Genomic DNA, 27,303 nt, shown 5'->3' with positions numbered 1-27,303 from the left:
GTCGTCTTATCAGAAATAAGGTTATTCATCTTAGGTTTTCGCAAATGACACATTTGGAAGCACATTTCTTTTTTGACTTCTGGTATCTAAATCTATTAACTCAGGAGGGATTGGTTCTTAATGAAGAGAAAAATTAAGTGGAAATGTGACAATCTATTATCAAAAAAGATAAAACAATTAAATAAAAAGGGATAATTATTGGGTGATTCTGCAATACTGCAAAAGAAAACAAAAAAAAAAATTTCTGAATTTTTTCACAATAATTAGACGGTGAATCAATGGCACAGATAGTAATTTTGTTGACACATAACAAATGACACTCTAAATTGAATATTACAAAGCTTAAACAAATAGTTTTTCAATTTTCTATGAATGATAATATTTCACTTTATTGCATAAAATTTGCTATACATTTCAATTATCAGATCAAAATTCATTCACCTGAGATACACTTTGTTTTGAGAGTGACTTTGTGTTTATGGATTTATGTGCTGCAAATATAGGAAGACAGGCCAGGAAAAAAAACTTAAATATGATAGTTTTAAAATGAAAAATAAATAACAGCAAAGTATTTTGGTGCAATTTAACAGTAGACATAGAAAAAATTTGAAAATAATTATTCATTAATATTGCAAGTCTTAGATGAGATAACAACACACTAACAATATAGTTATCTTAGAAAACAATATATTTTTGAATATATATACTGAGACATATATAAAAAAAAAGTCATTTTTTGATGAAAAATTGACTATGTAAAGTTCTAAATTAAAAACAAAATAAAGATAAATTGAAGTTGTCACCAGGAAAATACCACATACAACAAATTTTCACATTTTTAAGAGTTATTGAAAATTAATAACAATTAAAAATGTATACAATACAAAAATTATCAAAAGAATTAAATTCAAATTCAATCTATAAAAAATACATACATTCAGTTTTTGATATGAATGTGAAGTTAAATTTTAACAACCTTTTTTACCATAATGATAATTAAATGAAATCATTATTTCTCCTTTGAGCAAATGGCACCATTTCAGATTTAAGTATTGATAGGTAATTTTGTGATAAAATCAAGATAGTTTTTTTGCTAGTTTTGAAATTTCACAGTCAGTACTGGTAAATTCTACAGCACAACATCTTGGAAACCATCCTTTAATTTCATCTTTACCTATAAAATAAATATTTTCAGTATGAAATCGTTTTACTAAAATTAAAAATTAAGTTCATAATCAAACAATATTTTGTTACAAAACTAATTTTAGCAATTTACTATTTTCTTCACTTTGTTGATGAAATAAATTTTAAATCATTGCTTTATGGATTAATACTTATTCTATCTCTCCCCCCCCATAAAAATGGTAAAATTGGACTGCATTTCTGTTATTAGTGATATCAGTATGTCAAGTTTGCCTGAAAATGAAAGCATTGGAGTTTGCAAGGTTTTGAACAAAATAGCAAAACACAAAGCAAATGGGCAAAATACAAAAATACTGAGAAATTCACAACAAACAACAATACAAGTAATAATATTACTTAAACTAATATAAAATGTAAACTAATTAAACTAATAAATATAATTTTTTAAAAATATGTTTAAAAAAATACAAATGATTTTAAAAACAATTGGTTTATGCTTTCTGTCATAAGTTTTCTAAAATTAGATATTGTAAAGTAGTTGAATATGGAGAACATTAAAATAAACAGTTAGAAAAAAAAACAGATAAAAATTGAAAATACAGTAAAAAATTTTATTTTTCAGTTGGATCTCACATTTGAAAGGTTTAAAAAAAATTATGCAATTCTAGAACATATATAGTTAACTAGTTTCAGAATAACAGGTATTATACATTGTAATAAAATTTCTGTTGTTTTTGTCAGTAAATTTCACATATGTTATGCCCGAAACCCAATATAAACGAGTAAGCACTAGTTAGAACCATTTTAGGACATCAAAACAGTAACTTTAGGAAGCACATAATAAGGAATTTGATCAGACCTTGTAGAAATTATTTTAGAAGAAATTCACACCTCATAACAGACCCTTAAAATTTTTTTCATTGTTGAAGTAGATTCATCACAAAATAGTTTATTGTTAAAACAGAACTTTTGAGAAATATTTAATCATTAAAACAAATCCTTCATAAATTATTCTACAACAAAAACAGACCCTTCACAAGATTTCTTATTTTAAAAATGAACTCTTCCCCAAAAGTCCACTTTTGAAAAATAGAGTTTAGGGCAGCTTTAATTGATAAATTCAAAGCTAACATTCTTTGAAAGGCAGGGTTTTTGAGTTTATTTTACAAGAACAAGACTCTGACAGAAAAAAAAATCCCATTCCACCATGAGTATATACGTTCAGAAAATAAATATATTTTTTACTAATTCACAAAAACAGGACTGGTTTTGTCAATGCCATCTTTAATTCCATCATTTAAAGCTAAAACTCCTTGAAAGAAAAGATTTCAATTTTTTTTTTTAAATAAAAATAAGGTCTTAATTTCCATGTAATCACAGAAACAGGACTCTGACAGAAAACCCCCATTTCACAGTGATTATAGATTCAGAAAATGAGTCCATTTTTTTATAAATTCACAAAAACAGGACTAGTTTAGTAAACGCCGTCTTTAATTCACACATTTAAAGCTAAAAAGGTTTGATTTAATATGACAATATTTTAATTATTTTGAGAATAGTCCAAAACATGAAAAAAGGTAGAGAGCAACATGTGTGATTTCAGAAGTCATATGAATATGCATTGCAATTTAATATCGAAAGAGCAACTAATTACTTACTAAATTAATTATAAAACAACGTTAATAATCTCCATTGCATTAAAAACATAATCTCAATTTAGAACATTTAAATTGCCTATAATTTCATGAATATGTACCATTGTGTAGACTTCCAAAAAAAAAAACACGTTAATTTGGAATAAATTCTTTTTGAGACAGATAAGTAAGAAATGTTAGATAGATTTGTAATAATTTGCACTTAATGACCCAATTCATATGAATCCAAATAATGATATAGTACAGAAAGTCATTTATTTTATAAATACCTGTAGTTTAGTATCATTATTTTTTAAAATCTTTTGTAATATTTTTAATGCATTTTGACAGAAGCAATATTATGAGAGATTATCAAATTTATAAAAAAATTAAAAGCATAAAAAGTTCATAGTATAAGTATAAATGAAAACACAAGACAAATAATAAAAAAAATTTCTGAAAATTAATTACACATTTGTCCCCCCCCCCCAAATGTTAAGCTTTTAATTAACTCGTAAAACATTTACCATCGCTTAGTTCTACAATGTGTAAAAATAATAAAAACATCTGAAATAAGCTAAATATCTGAAATAACGAGAATATCTGAAATAGTCTTGATACATGAAATAACATCATATTTATAAACAAATTAGAAGTATAAAAAGTTCTTATTAAAATTATAAATAAAAAAAAATTGAAAATACAGNCACAAAAATCTAATTACAAATAATCTTTTTTTCAAACTTCAAGTTTTTAATTAAATAATAAAAAGTTTGCCATCACATATATCCATAATGTTTAAAAATAAGTAAAATATTTGTAATAAGTTGAAGACAATTGAAAGTAAATTTCTTCTTATATAAAAACTCAAATAATTTAGAAAGAAAAAACTAAATACACAGAAACATATCAGCAGCACAGAATCTCATAATGGATGCTCTCAGCTCATGGCTGTGGCTAGAAGTTTTATTTGGAAAAAATATACATTTCAGCAATATTTACTACAGTAATTAAAAAAAAAGTATTACCTGAATTATCTAAAGGATTGCACTTTTCACCATATAACCATCGGCTATAATTTAAACAAAGAAGAAAAAAGAAACAATCAATGAACATCAGAGGTTAAAAGAGTAAAAAACATAAACCTTATTTTAATAACAATAGAAAGAAAGGTAAGCATAGCATTTTTTGGGTTGTTCATTAAAAATAAACTCAAATTATATTTGTTTTGATGTATGTCAGATATAAGAAAAAATTTGAAAACAAAGTGAAGGAAGTTTACAAACAACTTTAATGTTTTTAGCTTCCAATTTTCACTTGTTAAATGAGCAATTTAATTTTAAAATAAAAGCATTATTAGTCAGGAAGAATTGTTTCATATTGGTAAAGTGGAATTTTTAGTTTTGATATCGTAAAAATAAATTTGGAGGAATTAAACAAAAAATTTTGCATTGATTGTCATACGTTGAATTAAATACAGTGTCCAAAGTTGGCTTAGATTTTAGTATTGTTTTAATAAAATAAGATCTTATTATTTTATAACAAATACACGCAGTTATGGAATAATAATAATTAAGATTCAAAGTGTATGGTACCATTTGAAAGAGTAAGCAGTAACTATTTATTTCACAAAAATACAAGCTTCAAGATGAAAATCTATGAAATTAATTTTTTCAGTGTTCTTTGTATCATTAATATTTTTATCACTTCTTTAACAAAATTTAAAAAAAAAAATAATGACTTTCCTTTTTAGAAACTTTATGGCTCTATATTAAACAGTTGACACTAGAAGAAACTATTTTCTGATAAAATTATTAGTCCTGTAAGGGAGACTGGCAAAATGACTTTTTTTAAGAGTTTGTTGTATCATAACAATTTAGGCTACATGTCCACTAAAAATAAAAGATAGTTTTTAACTGTTAGTAGTGGAAAAAATATAACAAAGATGCAAAGTGCAAAGCACCATTTTGATGAAATACTTAAGTTGTAATAATCTATTGAAAGTAATAGATCCCATGAAGAAAAATTGTGAAGTGGATAATTTAATTATCGATTTTATAGTTATAACATCAGTAATTAAAAAAAAATTTGCCATTTCTGAAAAAAATTACAATTTAAATTCAAGATAATAGCACAATTTAAGATGTTTTGTCTTTATCTGAGGTCCTAACTTAACAGTTTAAGATTTCATATAAAATTCAAAAATTTATTTTCAAACAGATTTTTTGTAGGGGGCAGGGTAACATGAAATCTAGAAATACTAAAATGAAATTGAGAAGTTTGGACTAATCATTTAAATTATTTAACAAACTCATTTAAACTGAAAAAATTATAATAACTTTGTCTAAATGAGTCAAACCTTTAATTTATCAGGGCTCATTTTAAGTGAAATCAAACAAAATAAAAAAAATCTTGTTGCCATCATATCACAGATTTTCAAGAAAATTTTTTGTAGAAATGTTCCTGACAGAAAATAAAAATGACTGAAATAATTATTTCAGAATTTTGGACCATAACTAGTAACCATAGAACTCATAATGTTATTAACATGAAAAAAAAAATCAAAGGATATTTTTTTATCTTTAAAAAATAAAAAGTAGTTTTCAGTCAAAACATATTGAGATACTTTTACAGCCCTTTACTTGATCTCACTTTTACAGCATTATTTTAACTTGATCTCAATTTTTTTCCCACATTATGTTGAATGTCATATTTTTCAATATAAAAAAATTAAAAATTTAATTTTTGCTATAGGCAATGAAACAAATTAAAAAATTGTTTTCAGCCCAAATACTTTAAGATATTTTTATAGCACAAAAACAAACTTTCTGGACCTCAAATTTTTTTTTTTTCGTATCATGTTATTTATTATGTTTTTCAATAAATAAAAATTAAAAGTATATTTTCTGTTTTTGAGTTTAAAAAAATAAAAAGGGTTTTTTAGCTAAAATAATTAAAGCTTTTTTCAATAGCACAAAAACGAATTTTAGTGACCACACTTTTCCTCATAGTGTAAAATGTCTTTTTTTTTTCCTTACAAAACCTCAAGAGGCAGTTTCTTATTTTTAACCATGAAAGAAATAAAAAAATGTTTTTTCAGCCAAAACATTTCAAGATTTTTTTATGGCATGAAAACAAAATTTCTTGAACTTTTCAGCATAAAAGAACTCTAAAAAGTTTTTTTTGGTCTTTAAAATAAAAAGTGGCTCTTATCACAAATGTTAAAAATAATTTTTTTATGTGAAATAACAAGACAAAAAAAAAAACATTCTCTTGATATTTTTTATATTGAAATATATGATATTTAACATTGTGACAAAAAAAAATGTAGTCAAGAAACTTTGTTTTTGTGCTATAAAAAACACTTTAAGTATTTTTGCTAAAACAATGTTTAAGTTTCTTAAAAACCAAACACACTCTAGTGAATTTTTATATTGAAAAATATGACATTCAATAATATGAGGAAAAAAAATTGTGATCAAAACACTTTGTTTTCGCGCTGTAAAAATCTTGAAGTAAATTTTTCGAAAAATCATTTTTTTTTTTCATTGTTCAAAAACAAAACACATCTTCTTTTTTCATATTGAAAAAAAATATAGCATTTAACATTACAAGAAAAAAAAATTAGACCAAGAAACAGTTTTCGTGCTATAAAAAAAATCTGAAGTATTTTGCCTAAAACCCACTTTCTATTTGTTTTCAAAAACAGAAAACACCCTCTATTTATGTTGAAAAGTATGATATTTAACTATATGAAAAATTATAAGGTGGTGACAGTTGTTACTTCCCTGTAAAATATTCTCGAAAAAATTAGTGTAATAATAAAATGTTTTAAAAACTACATAAATATTTGCAGCATTTTAACAGCCTAATTACATAGTGTTAACTTTCTTCTTCCTATTGATGCCAAAATTAAGAAAATTGACTCATAAATAGAATTGGTTTATAACATATGAACTACAATTTGCAGTTGCACAATTTTCATGAATTGAGTCGAATTTCAAAATGGCTCTCTAATCGTAGCTTTGTTCCAGGAACACAATAAAAGTTTTAGTCCTAAAAATATTTTAGTTGTTCTTCATCAAGAGCTTTTCAACAAAACATTTTCACGAAAGTCTGTAACATGACGCCAATAAGATTTTTTTTTGGTACATATCACTTGAAATGAGCCATAAACATATATTATAATTATAACTGATAATAAAACAATTAATAATGAAAATAGTTTACTTTCTCCAACGTGTTACGTATATTGTATCACCAACAGAAAGGGGAATGCGATACTCATCACTACATGGGGGCGTTAAGCAGGTTTTTATTCCTTTTGAAATAGGAAACCATGATCCAGAATAATTTTTTATAATAGTATATTGCTTCTTTCTTGCCTTCTTGTCTTCTTTTTGAATTAGCTGCTCAATCTAAATAACATAGAGAACTATTATTAATTTCAAAATTTGTACAAGCATAAATATATACAGTGGAACCCGCTTAAAAAGTTCCCTTTTAAGAAGTTTTCCCGCGTAAGAAGTTATTTTTTAAAAAAACCAATTACCATAATGTTAAATTTACTTTTATAAGAAGTTTTTTTCCCGTTTAAGAAGTTTCCACTCCTAATTTCAATTTTTTAAAATTTTATTTAAAATGTCTTATTTAGTTTTAACTTGCCCTTACAAACACATGTATGGGTACTGACCACTGACCTTCATCACTCCTTTGTTACAAAGAAAGGTGACTTATCAGGAACAGGTGTGAGCAAAGGAATGTGAACCTTTAGATGAACTATGAAACTGATAAGAATGTAGGGAATAGCTTTGTCNACTGGTATTCACCAATGATGTTTTCTACATAGGGGCTAAGTCTGTTAAATAGAATTTTTGAAAAGACTTTATATGCAGTGCAGAGCATGCTGATACCCCGGTAGTTTGAACATTCAAGAATGTCTCCTTTTTTGTGTATAAGACAAACAGTGCTGTGTTTCCATTCTTCCGGGAGTATCTCTTTTTCCCATACTGATGTTAGAATATTATGTATGGCCTTTAACCCATCTGGTCCTGAGTTTTTTAAGAATTCTGGTGATATCAAATCTGGGCCAGGAGCCTTGTTGTTCTTAAGTTTTTGAACTGCTTCTTCAACCTCAATCATTGAAAGAGGTGCTATACACTCTTGGTTAACGTTTGGTGAACAGGACTCTGTCTGAACGCACTCTACATTAAGTAGGTTGTCGAAGTGTTCATTCCACCTATTAAAATGTCAGTTATATCGCTTAAAATATCTCCATCTTTATTTCTGCAAAGGTTAGTTTTAGGTTTGAACTCCTGACGACCAAAGTTAATGCCACGAAAGAAAGCTCTGCTCTCATTAGACCCTCGGAGATGTTCGACATCCTTAAAGAGGTCTTCGTGAAAAACCTTTTTTTTCAACCTATGAACTTTCTTTTCTTCTCTTCTTGCAGTTTTGTATTTCTCTACTGATGCTCTTGAGTGTTTTTTACTGAGCATCATATTATATGCATCGTTTTTTCTTTGGGTCGCGTTCCGACATTCTGTATCAAACCAATCCTTTTTCTCAGCTCTTTTTATTTTGCTTATTACATTATCACATGAGTCCAATAGGGCTTCTTTGAAAGAAGTTCACTTTCCATCAATGCAATCAATATTTCCGATTGCTTTTTCATTAAGCTTTATAGTTAGTTGTGACTGAAAGTCATCCCTGACTCTAGGGGTCTTTAATTGTTCGCAGTCAAATTTCTCAAGATGTTTCCCATGACATTTACGTGCATTAGATAGCTTGGCCTTGATCCTACTCATTACCATGTAATGGTCTGAGTCAAAGTTGGCCCCACAATAGGTTCTAATATCTTGTATGTCCATCACATGTCTAGAGTCTATCAATATATGGTCAATCCGGTTGGAGGTATCTCCATCTGGTGATCTCCAGGTCGTTTGGGGAATTCTCTTGTGTTGGAAAAAGGTGCTGGATATGACCATGCTATGTTCTGCAGTGAAGTGAATGAGCCTCTGTCCATTGTCATTTGTTGTTTCGTGCAGGCTGTATTTTCCAATAGTGGGCCTGTGCTCAGCTTCCTTTCCAATTTTAGCATTTAAGTCACCCAGAATAATTTTGATGTTGTTTTGTGGACAGGAGTTATATAAAGAATGCAGGTTCTCATAGAAAAGTTCTTTCTCATCATCATCCTTGACTTCAGTAAGTGCATGGGCATTTATAAGACTGTAATTAAAGAGTTTTCCTCTTAGCCTAATTTTACATAGCCTTGAAGACTTTGGCACGAAATCCATGACAAGATGCCGAATCTATTTGCCCACAACAAAACCTGTTCCAAAAATATGCCTCTTCTTATCACAGCTATAGAAGATTGTGTGATTTCTCTTCTCGATTATTCCATCGTTAAGCCACCTCATCTCTTGCAGAGCCATTACATCAGCCCTGTAATTATCCAGCTGTTCCGTTAAGAGTTGCAGCCCTTTGCTTTTATACAAAGAGCGAATGTTCAATGTTCCGATTCTCAGTTCCATGTAAGATTTGCCAGGTCGTCTTCTAAATTTCGGTCTGGATTCATTGACTTGAGACTTCGCAACAAGATTTTTTTACAGGGTAGGGTTGTTAGCCCTACGCCCAACCCCCAACTTAGAGGACCAGTCCCCTGATATAATCCCCAGGAGCAGGGTACCCGGCTATACCCCCGGACACTGGGTGCCCATTTTAGTCGCCTTCTACGACACGCATGAGCTACGTTGGGACTAGATTCTCACCCCCCGGTCACCACACGGGGCAGAGTTGAACATTGATAGTCTTAAATTCCGAGTTGGGTCAACTGTTTACCGTCGGATATAATTAAAAGTCTTTGTTGAAAAATAACTTTATCACATGAAAAGTTGTATATATATAGGGATATCAAAGTAATAAATTACTTTTAAAGATTCAGACATTTTTATTTAATTTAATTCAGAGCGAAAAATTCAAACTATGCACAGATATAGAAAGTTGAAAAATAAATTAATTAATTAACAAAAAGCAGGAAACGAGAGGAATTTTTTGACTCATGCAACTTTTAGAACATAATCAATGGATTCAAATAGAAAACTATTGCACTGTGTAATCTGGAATGGCTGCCCTTAGTATACATATTTTTAATTGTTAAAAGTCATTATTAAAGAAAAATTCTGCACAGTAGGCCACAAATTAATATTAAAGTGAAAAGGAATAAAAATGTTTTCAAAACCTGACTAATATAATTAAAGCTGGAAAATACAAGGAGAGAATTAAAATCATCAAAAAAAAAAAAAAAAAAAAAAAAAAAAAAAAAAAAAAAACACCNAGAATGCAGGTTCTCATAGAAAAGTTCTTTCTCGTCTTCATCCTTGTCTTCAGTAGGTGCGTGGGCATTTATAAGACTGTAATTAAAGAATTTTCCTCTTAGCCTAATTTTACATAACCTTGGAGACTTTGGCACGAAATCCACGACAAGATGACGAATGTGTTTGCCCACAACAAAACCCGTTCCAAAAAAATGCCTCTTCTTATCACAGCTATAGAAGATTGTGTGATTTCTCTTCTCGATTATTCCATCGTTAAGCCACCTCATCTCTTGCAGAGCCATTACATCAGCTCTGTAATTATCCAGCTGTTCCGTTAAGAGTTGCAGCCCTTTGCTTTTATACAAAGAGCGAATGTTCCAAGTTCCGATTCTCAGTTCCATGTAAGATTTGCCAGGTCGTCTTCTAAATTTCGGTCCGGAATCATTGACTTGAGACTTCGCAACAAGATTTTTTTACAGGGTAGGGTTGTTAGCCCTACGCCCAACCCCCAACCTGGAGGACCAGTCCCCTGATATAATCCCCAGGAGCAGGGTACCCGGCTATACCCCCGGACACTGGGTGCCCATTTTAGTCGCCTTCTACGACACGCATGAGCTACGTTGGGACTAGATTCTCACCCCCCGGTCACCACACGGGGCAGAGTTGAACATTGATAGTCTTAAATTCCGAGTTGGGTCAACTGTTTACCGTCGGTTATAAATTGAAAGTCTTTGTTGAAAAATAACTTTATCACATGAAAAGTTGGATATATATTGGGATAACAAAGTAATAAATTACTTTCAAAGATTCAGACATTTTTATTTAACTTAATTCAGAGCGAAAAATTCAAACTATGCACAGATATAGAAAGTTAAAAAATAAATTAATTAATTAACAAAAAGCAGGAAACGAGAGGAATTTTTTGACTCATGCAACTTTTAGAACATAATTAATGGATTCAAATATAAAATTATTACACTGTGTAATCTGGAATGGCTGCCCTTAGTATACATGTCTTTAATTGTTAAAAGCCATTATTAAAGAAAAATCCTGCACATTAGACCACAAATTAATATTAAAAAGAAAAAGAATAAAAATGTTTTCAAAAACCTGACTAATATAATTAAAGCTGGAAAATACATGGAGAGAATTAAAATCATCATAAAAAAAGAAAAAAAAGGTTTAACTTATTTAGAGACAGAAAAATATACTTTTAGTTAGTTCGAAACTACCTTTAAGCTTACCTTAAAATAAACTGATTTTAGATGATTTTAATACCTTCTTTGCTGTTATGTAATATAATGATTAGCATGAGTTTATAAATATTTTTGTTTTCCTTTACGTAAACATAGATTTCCATCCTTTAATGCTTTCACATTACATTTTTTATTGCATTTTTTACAAGGGTTCTATGACTATACAATGAAGGAGAAGACAATAAAATATTATCATCATCACTTTGGAGTTCGTGATATGAAATAAAATTTTTCATACCTTACAGTCTGAGCTTTTTGATAATAAAATTAAATAACAAATAATAATCAAAGATTTTTTTTCCTGGAAATTATCATTGCAAAGAAGTTTTATAAATAGAGAAGAAACACTGTTTGATTTTCATAATTAATTCATGAGATATAATGAAATAGATAGAAATATAATTAAGAACCTTAACTTTTGGCAGAGTTCCTGGCTAAACTATTTGTGCCATATTTTTCATAATTTGCACCTAACCCTTATATTTTGAGGGATAATAATCCATATCTGTTGAAAAAAGTATATTCAAAGAAAAAACATTTTTCGCCTGTCTCAACAAATTTAATGAGTTGCTTGTACCAATAAATTAGTCAGTAATAATAACCAAGAATGCATCTTCATATATTAAAATCTCATAATTAAATCAAAAGCTATGCAGGGTGATTATTTTTTTTCCAGCTTAGTAAGTTCAATGTAAAAATTGAAGACCTAAAGGTGGGAAAGCAATGAACCATTTACTTGTTTAGAGATAGGCAATTTTTGTTTTATCACCGATACTTCCTTGTTTCTTATGAAAATGAACCAAAACTGTGTTGCCCTTTTTGACAGACACTGGTGTTTTTCAAGCAGAATGAAATTTCTTTTTGAATTACCTATATACAGTAGAGAGATTGTTATAAATTGTGGGTTTTCACTTTTACCCCAAAGGTCTCCAATTCTTATAATACTGAAAATTAATAAAATTTAAACTTACAGTAAGGGTATAAGGATGACAGCCAGCAACAATAGGCCAGTCTGTTAAACCATTACCAAGTCGATCCCAAAAGACTTGTTTCAGATTTTTCCAATAACCCAAGTGATAAGGATAAATAAATTTTTCATCTTCATGGCGTGGTCGACAAACAGCCTAAATACAAAGTTATTCGAACAGTAAGATAAAAATACTTTAAAATTTGATAAAGCATTATTTATTTAAAATAATGAGTTTTCGTAGAAACTCTCTCCAGTGTTTTCGAAAATTTCATCAAAGTATTCATTGCTTTGGGGTAGACTTAACTGGCTTTCTTTTCTAGATGAGATTTATACTCATGGATTCTAAATAACTGTCTTAAGTAAAAATTTTCGGAACACTAGAGAAAGTCAACATACCACGGCTCTGATTCTGGGTTTTTTGTTCACTTATTTTTTTTTATTTTTATTGTACAATTCTTATTATTAGTTTTACTCTGTCCAAGAAGGGCATGAAATTTTGATTTCACAACAGCTGTTTGAATACAGTAAATAAGTATTTTAGCAATTCATTGCTTAAAGTCATTTAAGAAAATTAATACACCATAAATTTTACAAAAAACCAACAAATTTTTTTTCTACTTTTATTAGAACTAAACTGGTAAATAAAAACTTTCACTGATAAAACTATAAAATTATTTCACATTTATCTGAATTATTTGATCAATTAAATGCAACTATTCAATGCTTTGCTTAGTGATTTGACACACATGCTACTGAGAATAATCAATTTCGGATGAAATTTTTAAACTTAAAATTAAATCAAATTCATTAAAAATCAACATATGAATGCAGATGATTATGTAATTATAAATATGTATAGAAATAATTAAATACACATGACTCACTTTAGTTACAATCCAATTTTCAATACTAGTTTCATTCTTAAATATTTGTTTCATCTAAAAGAAAAGTAAAAAATTAGACCATTTTACCGTTCAGCGATGAAGAAATATAAAACAACATTCGGAAAAAAAAATGTATTGTTTAAAAGCTATGTCAAATTTATAATTTAAAATAATTTTATTTTTTATAATTTAATAAGCCAATTTTTTATCGAGCATTTCTCAATCATTTTTAAACAATTTTAGAACATTTTCTGAAATTGAAGTCATAAGAATATTCACAAAAAATTAATAAAATATTTAAGCAAAGAGAAAAATTATTAAATTAAAATCTGATAAATATACAGGTGCAATTACAGAAAACCATTTCGCCTGATGAAAATAAAAATGCAATACCAATAATTATTTCACTCTACCAAACAGAAATAGGTTTTAGTTAAATAAATATATATATATTATATTATATATATATGTGGAGAAATAAAATAAGAGATTTTACTAGTGACATTTTTTAGGCAAACACATAAAGTTTTGATTCATCATGCATAATCATGTAAGTATTTAAAACTATTTCATAATCATTGATAAAGAGCTGATCCAGTTTTGGGTTTACGGCTACTAATGTTCAACTCCGTAGCCTTGAAATTTTGAACTTAATCCAGAAGACAAAGGAATTCCTTGATCAATCAAGTATTGGGAGAAATTTGCCTTCGTGGAGGACTTTTTGATGGAATTAACCTGCATTTGCGTAACACCGAGAGAAAAACCACGAAAACGTCCCACCGATAGCTTGTTTGTAAGGGGAGATTTTAATTATTAACTCTAAACATAGCGCAGTACTGGCAATCGCACTATCTGTTGAGTAAGAAGAGAAGTATACTTGCCATCAGTGGATATTTCATTAACAATTTTTTTTTTAAAAATTTCTTCAACAAATAAGGAGAAATTTGAGAATATACATGTAAACAGGAGATAGTCGTAAAATACGGGATTCTTCGTTAAAAAACAGGAGACTTGGCAAGTATGCATATATATAAGGACTTCAATAATAATGTCTCTCATAGTCTTATAAAGTTTTCATGATAATGTATTTGATCCATAATGAGTAGGTTATGACTCAATTTTTGATAAAAGCTCTAAAAATGTACACTTTATGGCACTTGACAACAAAATTCTCTCTACATAAATTATAATTAGAAATATAAATAATTTAATTCACATATGTCAGAATAGGAATATCTTTATGATAAGTTCATGATCGAAAAGAAATAATGAAAAAAAAATGAGAATCAAGCAGACTGGTACACAAACAACCCATTATAAACTATATACGAACTATAAACTACAAATATGTTACACAAACAAACAATAATAAAAAATTCAAACTATCTTTACATTTTCTTGCATAACTTTCATTTTAAATAAGCTTAGTTTAATACTAAAAAGAGGTGTTCCAAAAGTAAAACTTTTCTTTTTAGTTTTGCATAAAACAGATAAAAATTATATTTTTAAAATATCTTTTTCAGGATTTACGTTTGAAATTTATTTCCATATATTGTAGTCACCTTATGCACATTACATTTTAAAAGAGAAATGCTGAAATGGTAATCAGTCTTCAGCATACAATGAGTAGTTGTACTTTCATTTAAAAGTTACATTTATTTTCTTTTATATCTTAACTTTGATTTATCGATTCGTGTAAAAAAGTATCACTAGTTACAATGTAAATATGGAGAACAACCTCTTCTTTTCTTTTCCAACTTTTTCTATTGATTTTTTTTAACAAAATTTTGATACTCACTAATTTAAATATTGTATTAGCTAATTCAATTTGGCTACACATTTCTTTCTCTTGTAAGGCTCTATAAACACAAGCCAAAATAATAAACATGTAACCATACTAAGTCTGAACAAAATAAATGTAATACTAATATATTCAGTATGTAGTGTGTCTACCACTACAAAAATACAATTTCAATTCACTAGTAAATAAGACATGTTAACTGGATTCAATGTTGGGGTACCTTTTCATACACGAAGGTTAACATGGTCGAAAACAACTATCCCCACATTAGTGTCCTTCGGACGTGATGTGAACATGCCTACCTTGACAGAATCTCTCACTTTGAAATGAACACGCCTATCTTAACAGTAATGCCCACTTCAATTTGAACAGTCCTACTAAGATGGATGGTCCACAATGAACAGTTGACTTGCTACTTGTGACTGTGACATTATCCACATCCTTGAGCTGTTGCTTCTCAGTCTCGATCACACATAACTTACATATACACTCGTCTGCTAAAGCACTTGTACATAACACAAAAGCGACCATGACAGTGAACTTAATACAGCTCTCCCGGCTTCTCACTATCAGCAATGAATCAACTAGTGGTTCATTGAATTCTATCACACATATAATTCGGGTAGGGGAGTACTCTAGGGTGTCTACCACTAAAAGAATACAATTCCAATTTCCTAGTATATAAGACATGTTAACTCGATTCTATGTTGGGGTACCTTTTCATAGATGAAGGAAGGTTGACATGGTCGATAACAACTCTCCCTACAAGTATTTTAGTTTTACAAAAGAAATCTGAAATCTGACTCAATAACTAAATTTTTAAAATCAATATCCAAAAGTATAACTAATAATTCAAAACTTGCAATATACAAAACCTAGTATTATAAGAATGTGTAGTTTATTATATTAGAGAATGATAAAGCAAAATCAGTGTATTCTTTGGTAAGCCATGTGCAAGATTTAAAAACTCTACTTTTTAAGAATGCCCCTTTAGTTTTATCTTCAAATAAATAAAAATGAAGTAAACAAATTTCCTTATGCCACACTAACAAAAGTATTACAAAGTTTATGCTTATAATTATCAGGTAGCTATAAGAAGTACTTAAAAAAATAACTGTAATTTAAACTGAATTTAAGATTCCAAAAGTTTAGATTACAGATTATACTGCATTAAGGAATCACATTTGAAATTGTTTTCCGTGCTTAAAATTAAACAGTTAGGAGAATTTTAATTTTTCAATTACTTTTTTCTTAATAACACAAAGAGATATAACAAAATGGCTAGGAATAGATATGCAAAACCAAGAAAAATAAATAGATAAAAGCAATTACCTGGACATAAAATAGACCACCAACTGCTAGAACAACACCTAGAGCTAATCCAAGACTAAATACAGTGAAGCCTAACTGATATATTGTAAGATAAACAACATATCTTCTATCTCCATGTAAAAAGTACCAGTTCTGAAAGAAGCAATAAAAATAAAACCATTAAAGAGTTTATAAAAACATGAGTTCTATAACTGCTCACAAAATTTTTTCAAACAAACCAAAACCTAACTTCAAACTTCTAATTAAAAAAATCAAAAAAATATTATTTATTTTAATATTTAATATTTCTTTTGAGCATCAAGAATATAATGACAATTTAACAGGTTTTCTTTTTAACTGATTTAATTCAGCATTTTAAATGATTATATTAATTTCAATAAGATATTAATTAATAATTTATTAATTTAATAAGATATATATTCATTTTCATTTATATTCATTTTATACATTAATATTCTTTATCTACTTATTTAGTAAAAAACCATGTTCTCCAAATATAGAAAAAAGAAAAAGATATCTTAAAGGCCAAGTGTTATCAATATAGTTGTAGCGTATCTACCACTACAAAATTACAACTACAATTCACTAGTATATAAGACATGTTAACTCGACTCTATGTCAGGGTACCTTTTCATAGATGAAGGTTGACATGATCTGTAACTACTCTCCCCACATTGGTGACCTTCGGACATGATGTGAACACGCCTACCTTGGTAAAAACGCCCACTTTGATCTGGATACGCCTACATCGGCAGTAACGCCTACTTCGTTGGATGGTCCACATTGAACAGTTGACTTGCTACTTGTGACTGCATCATTATCCACCTCCTCACGCAGTTGCTACTCAGTCTCATCTCGATCACACACAACGTTGGCTTGCATACACTCGACTGCTAACGGCAACACAGGAGCGACTACAACCGTGAAGTTAATACACCTCTCACATTCAGCACTCAAAAAAATACGGTGATCTTAATACAGCTCTCCCGGCTTCGCACAAAACAGCAATGAATCAACTAGTGGCATCCATTCATCGAATTCTATCATAGCTATAATTCTGGTGGGGGAGTACTGTAGCGTATCTACCACTACAAAATTACAACTACAATTCACTAGTATATAAGACATGTTAACTCGACTCTATGTCGGGGTACCTTTTCATAGATGAAGGTTGACATGATCTGTAACTACTCTCCCCACATAGTTAAGGAATAAAAAATTTAGGAATATGGTTATATTTGGAGGTTGTCCCTGAAAGAGTATAAATTACTGAATAGAATAGGTTTGTCGATGTATTTTTCTTTCGTATTTGCCATTTTCACTAATATGCATTTAAATGTTTTAATTTTTATACAACTTAACTATTTTCATGTGGGATTGGAAAGCATGGGAATTATCTACAGACAATTAGAGAGTTTCCAGTAAGAGATGGTAGCGGTGGTTTTATGACCTGTTATATTTTTGGAGATCTAGAATTCTCTTTGTTCTCACTAATGACTTAAATTTAGGGGAAGAATACTTAATATTGTAGGTTAATAAATCAACAAATAGAGCCAGACCAAAGTTTCTTGGAGACAAGGAAAAGCAGTGATGAGTAATTGAAAAATGGTTTTCAAAAAAGTAAGATGCTGTGGGAATGCTTAAAAAGTGAAAGATGATGTTCAGTGTACAACTATTTATGAAGTTTTAAAGATATACAGAATGTTATTACATGTGATATTTAAAAAAAATAAAAATTGCGAACAATAAATTTTGTTAAAATAGAACATGTGAAGACTCTCTACCAAAGAATCTATATTTATAAAGGGGAAGAAGTCTAGCATCCATTGATGTAATGTAAACCAGTTCTCCAAGGTCAGGTGCGGTCCTTGTGTATAAAGGGGCACAACAGCAAAGATTCTTGAAAGGGGTTTGCATCCTCATCTCCTTCTAATCAATACTGGGGTTGGGGTGAAGAAGAAAAGTTCTCCTTTTTAATTGTTGGTTTGTTCTACATTTTTACACGATTGATAAACAGTACTGTATTATTAATTAAGATATTTCTTTGAGAATACATTTATACCATTCTCATTAATTAAATCTGCAAACACATTTTAGCATAGGAAAAAAGAATAAAACGGGGGTTGCTGAGAAGCAACCAACCCAATCCTGCAAATCTGTCCAACAACTGGTTCACAGGTGATGTACCTCCTGACTGTCACTTTACATCTTATGCACATGCGCTGGATCATAGTTCAACTAAATCTGAGTATGCTGCTCAACCTGTAAGTTGTTTTTCTAGTATAGCATACCAAACCGAGCAGTTCCTTGCGTTAGTTACGTATTCGAAGAGCTGGACTTCTTTTCCTTTCTATATACTTTGTTTCTACAGGGTGCATAGCCAAATCTTTCGACAAAATAATAAGCTATACAGATAATAATAACGACCTATACAGAATAATTTTAAGTAGGAACTTAATAATTATACATAATGCTTTATTTAAAAAAATTTTTGAAAAGTTTCCATAGTAAATGTCAAGAAGGTTGGAGGCTTAAAGTGATAAAATAATACAGTTACTATCAAGAAATTGAGTGAGAGATTATTTTTTACAATAAGGGTAAAATTAAAATTTTTTCAAATGAAAATTAAAAATCATAACTTACCACCTGAAAAGCACGATATAAACCAAGAAAAAGAAGAACCGATGACAAAACACAGCCACATACTGCAGAAATGAGGAATAATGTGAATGTTTTATGATTGCGATGACCACAGCAATTGTTGATCCACGGACAATGATGATCCATTTTCATCACACACCTGGAAGACAGAATAACGTTATTTAAAATTTAAAAAATGGGCTTCAGACTGCTTTATTTGTAAAAAAATATATTCAACTTTTTTTTTCACGAACAACACAGAGAAAAATGAAATATTCACTTAATCTTTTTCAATTAAATGAGCTGATATAATAAATAAGTACATAAAAAGTACAGGTTGGTGTGATAAAAAAAGGTTGCTTTATGAAGAGAGGTTAAATAAAAGATAGAAAAAATTTACTTTTTTAAAAGTATGCTATAAGATTATATTTATTAAGATTTCAATGTGTTAAAGAAATTGTAAGCATATAATATTTCATTGAAATGAAATTTTTAAATGCATCATATACATTTTCTTAGTTATTTTTCTTTTTATTCCATATTAGTTTTTCTAATTTCAACCCCATGTCAATTGTGAGATTTTTGATATACTTTATAACTTTTCTGGGAATATTTATAAAATTGTATATTAGAAGCATGATAAAAGTGAAGCAATAATATGTTAAATCATAATTTCACAATACAGTCACATGATAGAAAATCACAAATCCTGGTAGGTATTCACATGATTTAAAATCATAAAACAAGATTCCTATTTACACGATTTAAGATCACATATAATGTTTGTATTTTCATGATTTTACATCAATTGCCTTTTGCAGTCTTGCGATTTAAAAGCCACTATTATGATTTGTGTTCGAATGACTTAAAAATTATCCAACGGAATTTGTATACAAGCAATTTAAGTCACTATTAGAGATAATGAATTAATGAAATTTTAAAATCAAATTAATGAAATTTTAAAATCAAACATCAAGAAATAAGTGGGATTAAAAAACTACACTTCGAGATTCACACGCTCATAATTTAAATGCATAATTAAAATCTCACATAAATAATTTTATTAAAAAATTCATAACATTCTGTTCCTAAATCCCTCCTACATACACTTTTTTCTTGATCAAATTTCAGGTATTTTTTCAATTATTTGAAAAGTGTTTTCATACATAATATTTTTGGATTTCTATTTTAAATTTTTTTTGTGTGTTTGTCCAAACTCACCTCTATAGTATGAATCAATATATTTTTTATGCAATTTTATACAATACAATACAATTTTTATTATCAATTATACAAAAATTATAACATTTTTTAAAAAAAATCTGTGATTTTCAAACAAATTTCAACAAAATCAGGTGGCCAAAAAAGGGTTGAATCTAGTTAGAAGAGTTAATCAATTGCTTGCAGAAAGTTTTATAATTCAGATTTTATGTTCGAAGTAAGTTTTGCATTTTATCTAAGTCTAGATTGGAGATACTCACATATGAAATGTGCATGGTACTTCTTATTAACTAAATAGCTCTAAGAATTAGAGCATTCTTTTATTAAATTTATCAACATTTCAATAGCATGTATAATATACTTCTCAAATTCTGGACAGCCAATACCATAGCTGCCAACCTTAGGAATAAAAAATTAGGAACACTATTTGCGACAAAATAATACGCAAAAATTACGAGAGTAAGACCAAAATTTAGCTATTAAATAATAACATTAATATTTAAATACCGTATGTAAATTAGTAAAACAAAACTAGAAACACTATCTTTTGTGGGAAATTAATAATATTAATATTTTATAATTAGGAATACCAGTATAATAATTGAAAAACAACCATTACCTATTATTATATAACTAGGAGGCTCGCTTTGCTCGCTCATTGGATACGTTCTTAACGTCTAGCTTTTGTATACTTTTTTGAACACTGAAGTTCTGAAAACTTTTCACTGTAGAAATTTCTAAACCTGTGTATTTCAATATTAATTTAAAATTGCAAACAGTTCACATATTTTTCTTAATCACACTATTCTAAATTTCAGTTGTTGAGAAAAATAACTGTTGTAAGTTTTGTTTTAAAGTCTCTCCCACCAGAGGGCTAAAACCATGCGTTGTAAAACAATATCAAATAGTACTGAACGCCGGATGTAAAGCATCGGCTTCGATGAAGATAATTTTGTGAGAATTTTTTTGATAATTCGGTGAGAATTCACCCGATTAGACATATGATATGCTCACTACATGCTCTTGCGTGGCGAAGCCTATCAATTAAAACGTATTAGCGTTTTATGTAATATAGATTAGTCATATGACGCTCACTACGCGCTCTTGCGCACCGAAGCGTATCAATTAAAAATGAAAACTGTTGCCAACGCGAGAAAAGAAATATCATCGGTTTTATTGATACATACATATTAGCGTTTTATATAATATAGATTCTTCTCAAAATTATAAAACACAGGTAAATAATAATCTACATCATGAACAAATATTTCTGATGCAAGTGTTATAATAGTGCAATAAATTTTTTAAAAAATAATAATAGTTGTTAAGATTCATCTTAGTGAAATGATCAGCAACAGCTATAGTATTGGAATAGTATTTTCTAATAAAAAGCTACTAAAAATTACTTCAGCACAATAAACACAGGAAATGCGGTTGTGGCGATCAGAATAAGGGATTGGTTTAAGAGCAAATATACTGCAATTTTATAAAAATTCAGATTTTTTATAAAAATATCAGATTTTTCAGATTTGATTTAAAAATTAGGAACAAATCCAAAAAATTCAGAACAGTTGGCAGCTATGCAATGCCTATTCTCAAGTGCTATTTAAATCAGAATGCCACTAAAAATGATAACCTGATGCACTAAAATGATGTGCAACACTTCAAAATTAAAACCTGAACATTTTGAAATTAACACATCGTAGTAGATAGATTGGAAAGAAAAAGAACAGGACCATTCATTGCCTATAAAAAAAAACAAAAAACAATGAAGTGAATCAAGGTCAAATTTATACTAGACAATCAAATTTAGACTTGGAATAAATATAAAAGGAAAGTTTTGTGCATTTCTTCACAATTAGTATGTAAGTCCACTACTATTTAAAATAAATGGGGAATTCCTTGCAGAAAAATACATTTCCTTCAAATAAATGTCTTGTCAGATTTAATTCAATAGGTAGCTTTTCTCAAGGAAGATTAAATTTGACTAATATAAAAACATTCTTCAGAATTTTAATTTTTAGCTTAATTTTTGCAAGAAAAAAATATTATAGCAGAAAACTTAAAACAAAATATTACAATCATACCAAAAGAATTTTGGTTAAAATTATGAGACTATTTAAAAGGGAGAAATAATTTCACAAAAATATCAAGGACAAATTAAAAGTGACTAACTTAGAAATAAAAGAAGACAAGTTCCTAACCTTTTACATTTACGACAATGATGAGCTCTTGGTGCTTTGTATCCTTTGCATAAAGAGCAAAACTGGAGGTAGTTACACTCATTAGTATCTGCCTATATTTAAAAAAATAAATATTACATACACTAAGATATGACAAAAACAAACAATTATGCATCCAATTCTTATAAATTAAATACATACTAATGATAGCTATGAAATTTCAAAAATAAAGGTTGCAGTATCATATAACAGTCAAAATAATTTGGAATCACAATTACAGGTAATTGATTATATAAATCACCATTACAACAGCAATCAAAATTATAGTGCATTGCTATCACGATTACAAATAAATGATTATTGTAATTGACTATTGAAATCACAATTGCAGCTGTAATCAAAGTTTTAATTATGATGACAGGTAATTGATTGTTGTAATCTCGATTACAACAGTAATAAAAACTATATGTTGTAATCATGGTTACAAGTAACTGATTACAGTAATCTAAAAATGTAATTGATTATATTTTTGCCCAAGTCTACTAAACAGAAACATCCTTACTTTGTTTTTTAAATTATTAAATCAAAGAGAGACATGAGAATGCAGCGTTCTCTTTAAGCGTTTTTAGAATGGCAGCCTACCTTACCTGCCCATTGATCTTATAAATACACCCTCCTTGCTCTTTTTGTAAAACTAAGCTGCCGTCCCTTAAAAACACTGCTTTCTTATTTTATTTTTTCAGATAAGGTTGTTTTCTTAACCATCTGTTTTAATGAAAAGTCCACTTCTGATTTATTTAGTTACTGATAATTATTTACTTTAATTTCTTAATTTTAGTTATCTTATGTTGTCTTGGTATATAGTTAAAATTTGAATGATATTTGGCCACAGAGATATTCAAATCTTTTATTTGGGAGGTATATTGAGTTTTTCTTTTTAGTAATTTTAAATTTTACCATTACTTTTTTTTAACAAATACCTTTTAATTTAAAAATACACATTTGAATGTTTATTTTCAGTTTAAAATATAAACAGCTTTCAAAATGTTAATCAATCAATCCTTTTTTTTAAAGTTTACTTTAAAAAAAAAAATTTAAACACAGAGATTGTCTTTTAGCTTGCCTTCAATTATTCTTCAGAAGTTTTAAATTTTTTGGTTATTTTGATACTGAATGAGAATTACTTAGTAAAGTATACACATTAAAGATAAGATTTCCGTATTGTGATTTGCGGCAGAGTAATCGTCAAGTCTTAGCTACTTCAGGGCAGTAGTGGCCAGTGAGAAACTAAAAAAAAACATCACAGAAAGGGACCAACTCGAAAGGTATAACTTGTAGCCCACTCTGGGGCAAACATCTACATGTTTTTTTTAAAAAAAAAAAAAAAACGTTTGAAAGTTTAAAATCTATTTGGCTCCTTGGCGATTGTAGTTGGTGTGACAGATCACGATACGGAAATATGGTCAGTCCTCACATTTAAGAGAATAGAAGGATAATTTTAAAAATTGAGGATCAAATCAACTGTAGAACTCTGGAGAATGGATTAATGAAAATTAGGATGGAAGGGTGATTAAATTTTCTTAATTCTTGCCCCTGTCGTACAAGAATAAAATGTAAGTAACTAGCAAATAAAGTACACTTACTGGAGTCCAACCGAAAGGAACGTAGCCAGGACCAATGAACATGGCACAGAAAAAATTGTACAAAGTGCTTCCAACAAGAAATAAAAATAAACTGTGACACACTGCAGCATTTAATGAAGAAAAGAAGGGAAGCCACATAGCAGTTACTTGAAGCGTTGAAAACGTAATACAGTTTATTATTATCATAGCAATCATAGGCCCCCAATGGCAAATTCGGTTAAAAAGTTCTCGAATTATCATTTTAATGTGAATAAAATTTAAAACTTTAAAAAAGGCAATGAATATAATTAGAATCGTTAGAAAATTGAAGGTCAAAAGCTTAATTAACTTTGAGAAGTTTAAATAAAGATGTCATCACGGAAGTATAAATAAAAAGATTAGGTCATGATAATTTAAATTCTATATGATCAAAAAAATGAGAAGAAATTGAAAACAAATTTAAACGTAGACTATTATGCGTAATTAATGAATATTTACTCCGGGAAATAAGTTTTAAAATTATAATCATAGGTAAGTTATTTCTTAAAACATCAGATCAGAAACTTTGTCTGCTCTAGTCTACTCGTAAAATGGAACGATGTAAACAAAAGTGAAACTAAATTTGCAGTTACAGTTAGTTATTATTAAGAAAAAAAGCGGCAAGCATGGTCAGCCTACCAGCGTATAATTAAGGCCTATTTGCACTAGCAATGTGTGTAAGTGGCCACTAATTGCTTTCATATTTGGGATCACTTCGATTTAAACTTTTTGTCCCGCAGTGGACTGATCGTCAAGACACGGTTCTCATCAGATCACCGAAGTCAAGCATCACTGGCTGCGGTCAGTGTGCGGGTGGGTGACCCACTTGGATCAGTCTGCGTAGGGACCGAGGGTGTGCGGTATTGGTCCTCGTTAAACTGTGCTACCGTAAAGTGCTCGACTTCGCGCGCAGGTCGTCGGGCTACCGAAGCGGGGGTGCCATCCCTTCCGCAGAGGATCAAAATTGTGATGGCATGTCTTCGGATCATCCTCCGGGATGTTTCCCAGACCGTCGCCAATAGCCCATTGTGCAGCTCTAGTGCGACGTAAATTAACAACAACAACAACATTTAAACTTTTTAAAAAAAAATTATTACTGGGATTCTATCGGGATATCTACACCCCAACCCTATCCTAGTTCATAGCCCTATTTTCAAGACTCTATTATTTGTCAACTAAGGGGAGAATGATCCATAATTTTGACTTCAGTGAAACTAAGCACAGAGCCTTATAGGTGCTTTACTGTAGAACAGTTTAACGAGAGCCTCTACTATGCACCATCGGTCCTTTCTCAGGCTGATCAAATTGGACACCCACCCATTCACTGACCGCGGCCAGTGATACTTGGCTTCGGTAATCTCCTCACAGTGAGCGACGCTTTTACAGACTACACAACCGGAGCATTGCAAGATGTCCACATGGATAACCCAACTATGAATAAGTACCTAGCCCGTTTTTTATCTAGATAGGTAGGTACATTCATTTATGTAGGACTAAAGCTGCACAATGGGCTCTTGGTGATGGTCTGGGAAACATATCTGAAGATGATCTGAAGACAACAGACGTACTTCACATCTCGTTTTACAGGGAGGACGATTCACACACCATCCATCCATTCACAGATCATCGTAATTTAGACCTAAATCAGAGAACTATCAATCTCCTACCAAGTACCCCCAGACGCATTGATTTGTAATAGAAACTTGGAGGACTTCGTAGCCCCGACATATTTAGCTTGCACCAATCATTATTTTGTACATGGGGAGCCTCCGGCAGGTTGGGATCGAATTCACGACTTCTCGGACATGGGCCCTATATCCTACAGTCAGGCTATCCCACCTCCCTGTTTTCTTAGGATTTTATGTTTTAGAAGCTGTTGTAGGAATGCCCCGTTATATAAACCGTAGGCAACGCCAGAGCTGGAATTCCTCTTTTATTTTATCTTTTATGCCAAAAAAACCTACGAGAGTTTCTTGCTCCGTATACCCCGTATGTTTACTCAGATTCTAGTATCGAACTCATAATCCCTGAATCTATATCAGTGGAGTGAGTAGCGCCTTTTCCTGGGTCCTCGTCCCGTCAGATGGGCAACGTCTTTTAGACGGCCAACAGCCGTGCGGTTCGTAGAAGGCAGATGGGGGCCCCTGAGTGATGCGAATCAAGGTGAGATTCGATCGCAAGAGAAGGGGACTCAGGTGACTTGAGGACGATCTTCACCACACCCAGAGAGACACACGATGTCCGCACGGAACGGCGAGTATGTTGATAGCCGGCGGGGAAGTTGGAGCGCATTCCCCCCAGCCTCGTTTCGTCTCGTCCACCACCCCAGCCCTCGTTTGCGTAAGGAAACCTTCCAGCTCGCAGGAGTACAGTCGTTTCGGTCCGAAGCGGACCTTCGGTCCGACGTGACCAATTTTCCAAGTCTACGTTGGACCAAAAGGGGATGCCTGTGCAAACGGGGTCGAAAAGTCCCCTAGAGCCTCGTGCTCTAAACGATTGGCGGGAGTGAGCGCAGGGGAGTACCGGGCGAACAGCCAAGGGATAGCCCCGCGTTTGAACCCCCCCGACTCGGGTGGGCGGGTCCGGCAATTGAAAGTCGATAAAGCCGGCTTTGATTTTGCCGGGTCCGTTTCCGCGGCTGCGTGTGGAGCGTGGTTGTAGTCGACCAAGGGTGCTGACGCACCCTTGAAAACGGGCAGCGACCCTAGTAGTGCGGCGATAGGGCTAAAACCCATGCGGCTGGTCGCTCTCGAATTTTTATTGTCCTTTACTGTGTCACAGGAGTACTTACGTGAAAACCACATGAAAGACTGTATGTGATATCAAGAAAGGAAGACAACCATATTGATTTAATAATTAATCTACTTTAACGGGTGAATGAATTTCATGCTCTAAAAGAACACTCATAGCTATGGATTTACTATCATTTTGAAGAATGCTTTCAGCAGTGATTTGCATAATTCACGGAAATTTTATTCCTGACTAAATTTAGTCAGAATAAATTTATTTTGAATGATTATTCATATGCAGAAAAAAGCAATGAAAAATGAAAAAAATGAATAAATATGACAACCGAAGCTGACGTCTTCAGATGGTAGTAGCTCTGGAAGCCATAATAGCAAAACTTTTTCCATCGAGAGAGAACGACAAATGTCTAACTTGCTTTCTCTGTACCTCAAAGGCTTTGCCAAAGTTCAGTAAGAGAATACAAAATACTACATAACGCAAGCACAAAAGTATAAAATCAAGACAAATACATAAG

The 27,303-nt window shown here is 30.5% G+C and overlaps 1 protein-coding gene across 1 annotated transcript; it reads right to left on the bottom strand.

Annotated features, from left to right (window-relative positions):
• Nucleotides 1-241: 241 nt before the first annotated feature.
• LOC107436494 (palmitoyltransferase ZDHHC6) lies at nt 242-24,616 on the bottom strand. Its single transcript, XM_043050684.2, has 9 exons — nt 24,024-24,616; nt 22,402-22,493; nt 18,980-19,136; nt 16,337-16,468; nt 13,204-13,257; nt 12,321-12,473; nt 7,008-7,195; nt 3,806-3,849; nt 242-1,174 (listed from the first exon to the last, which is right to left on the bottom strand). The coding sequence occupies exons 1-9, from the start codon at nt 24,261-24,263 to the stop codon at nt 1,077-1,079; spliced, it is 1,158 nt and encodes a 385-aa protein (XP_042906618.1). The 5' UTR covers nt 24,264-24,616; the 3' UTR covers nt 242-1,076.
• Between the last annotated feature and the right edge of the window lie 2,687 nt (nt 24,617-27,303).

The sequence above is a fragment of the Parasteatoda tepidariorum genome, chromosome 6 (assembly GCF_043381705.1).
Source record: "Parasteatoda tepidariorum isolate YZ-2023 chromosome 6, CAS_Ptep_4.0, whole genome shotgun sequence".
Taxonomy (NCBI): domain Eukaryota; kingdom Metazoa; phylum Arthropoda; class Arachnida; order Araneae; family Theridiidae; genus Parasteatoda; species Parasteatoda tepidariorum.
Note: the sequence above shows the minus strand (reverse complement) of the source record. Positions and strands in the feature narration are given on the sequence as shown.

Coding starts and splice junctions, on each gene's coding strand:
- LOC107436494 (XM_043050684.2), bottom strand. CDS start 24,263: ATGATAATTCGAGAACTTTTTAACCGAATTTGCCATTGGGGGCCTATG. Junction 13,258..16,336: donor GTGGTCTATTTTATGTCCAG/GTAATTGCTTTT, acceptor CTTTTCTTTTAG/ATGAAACAAATATTTAAGAA. Junction 1,175..3,805: donor CAATCCTTTAGATAATTCAG/GTAATACTTTTT, acceptor TTTATTTTATAG/GTAAAGATGAAATTAAAGGA.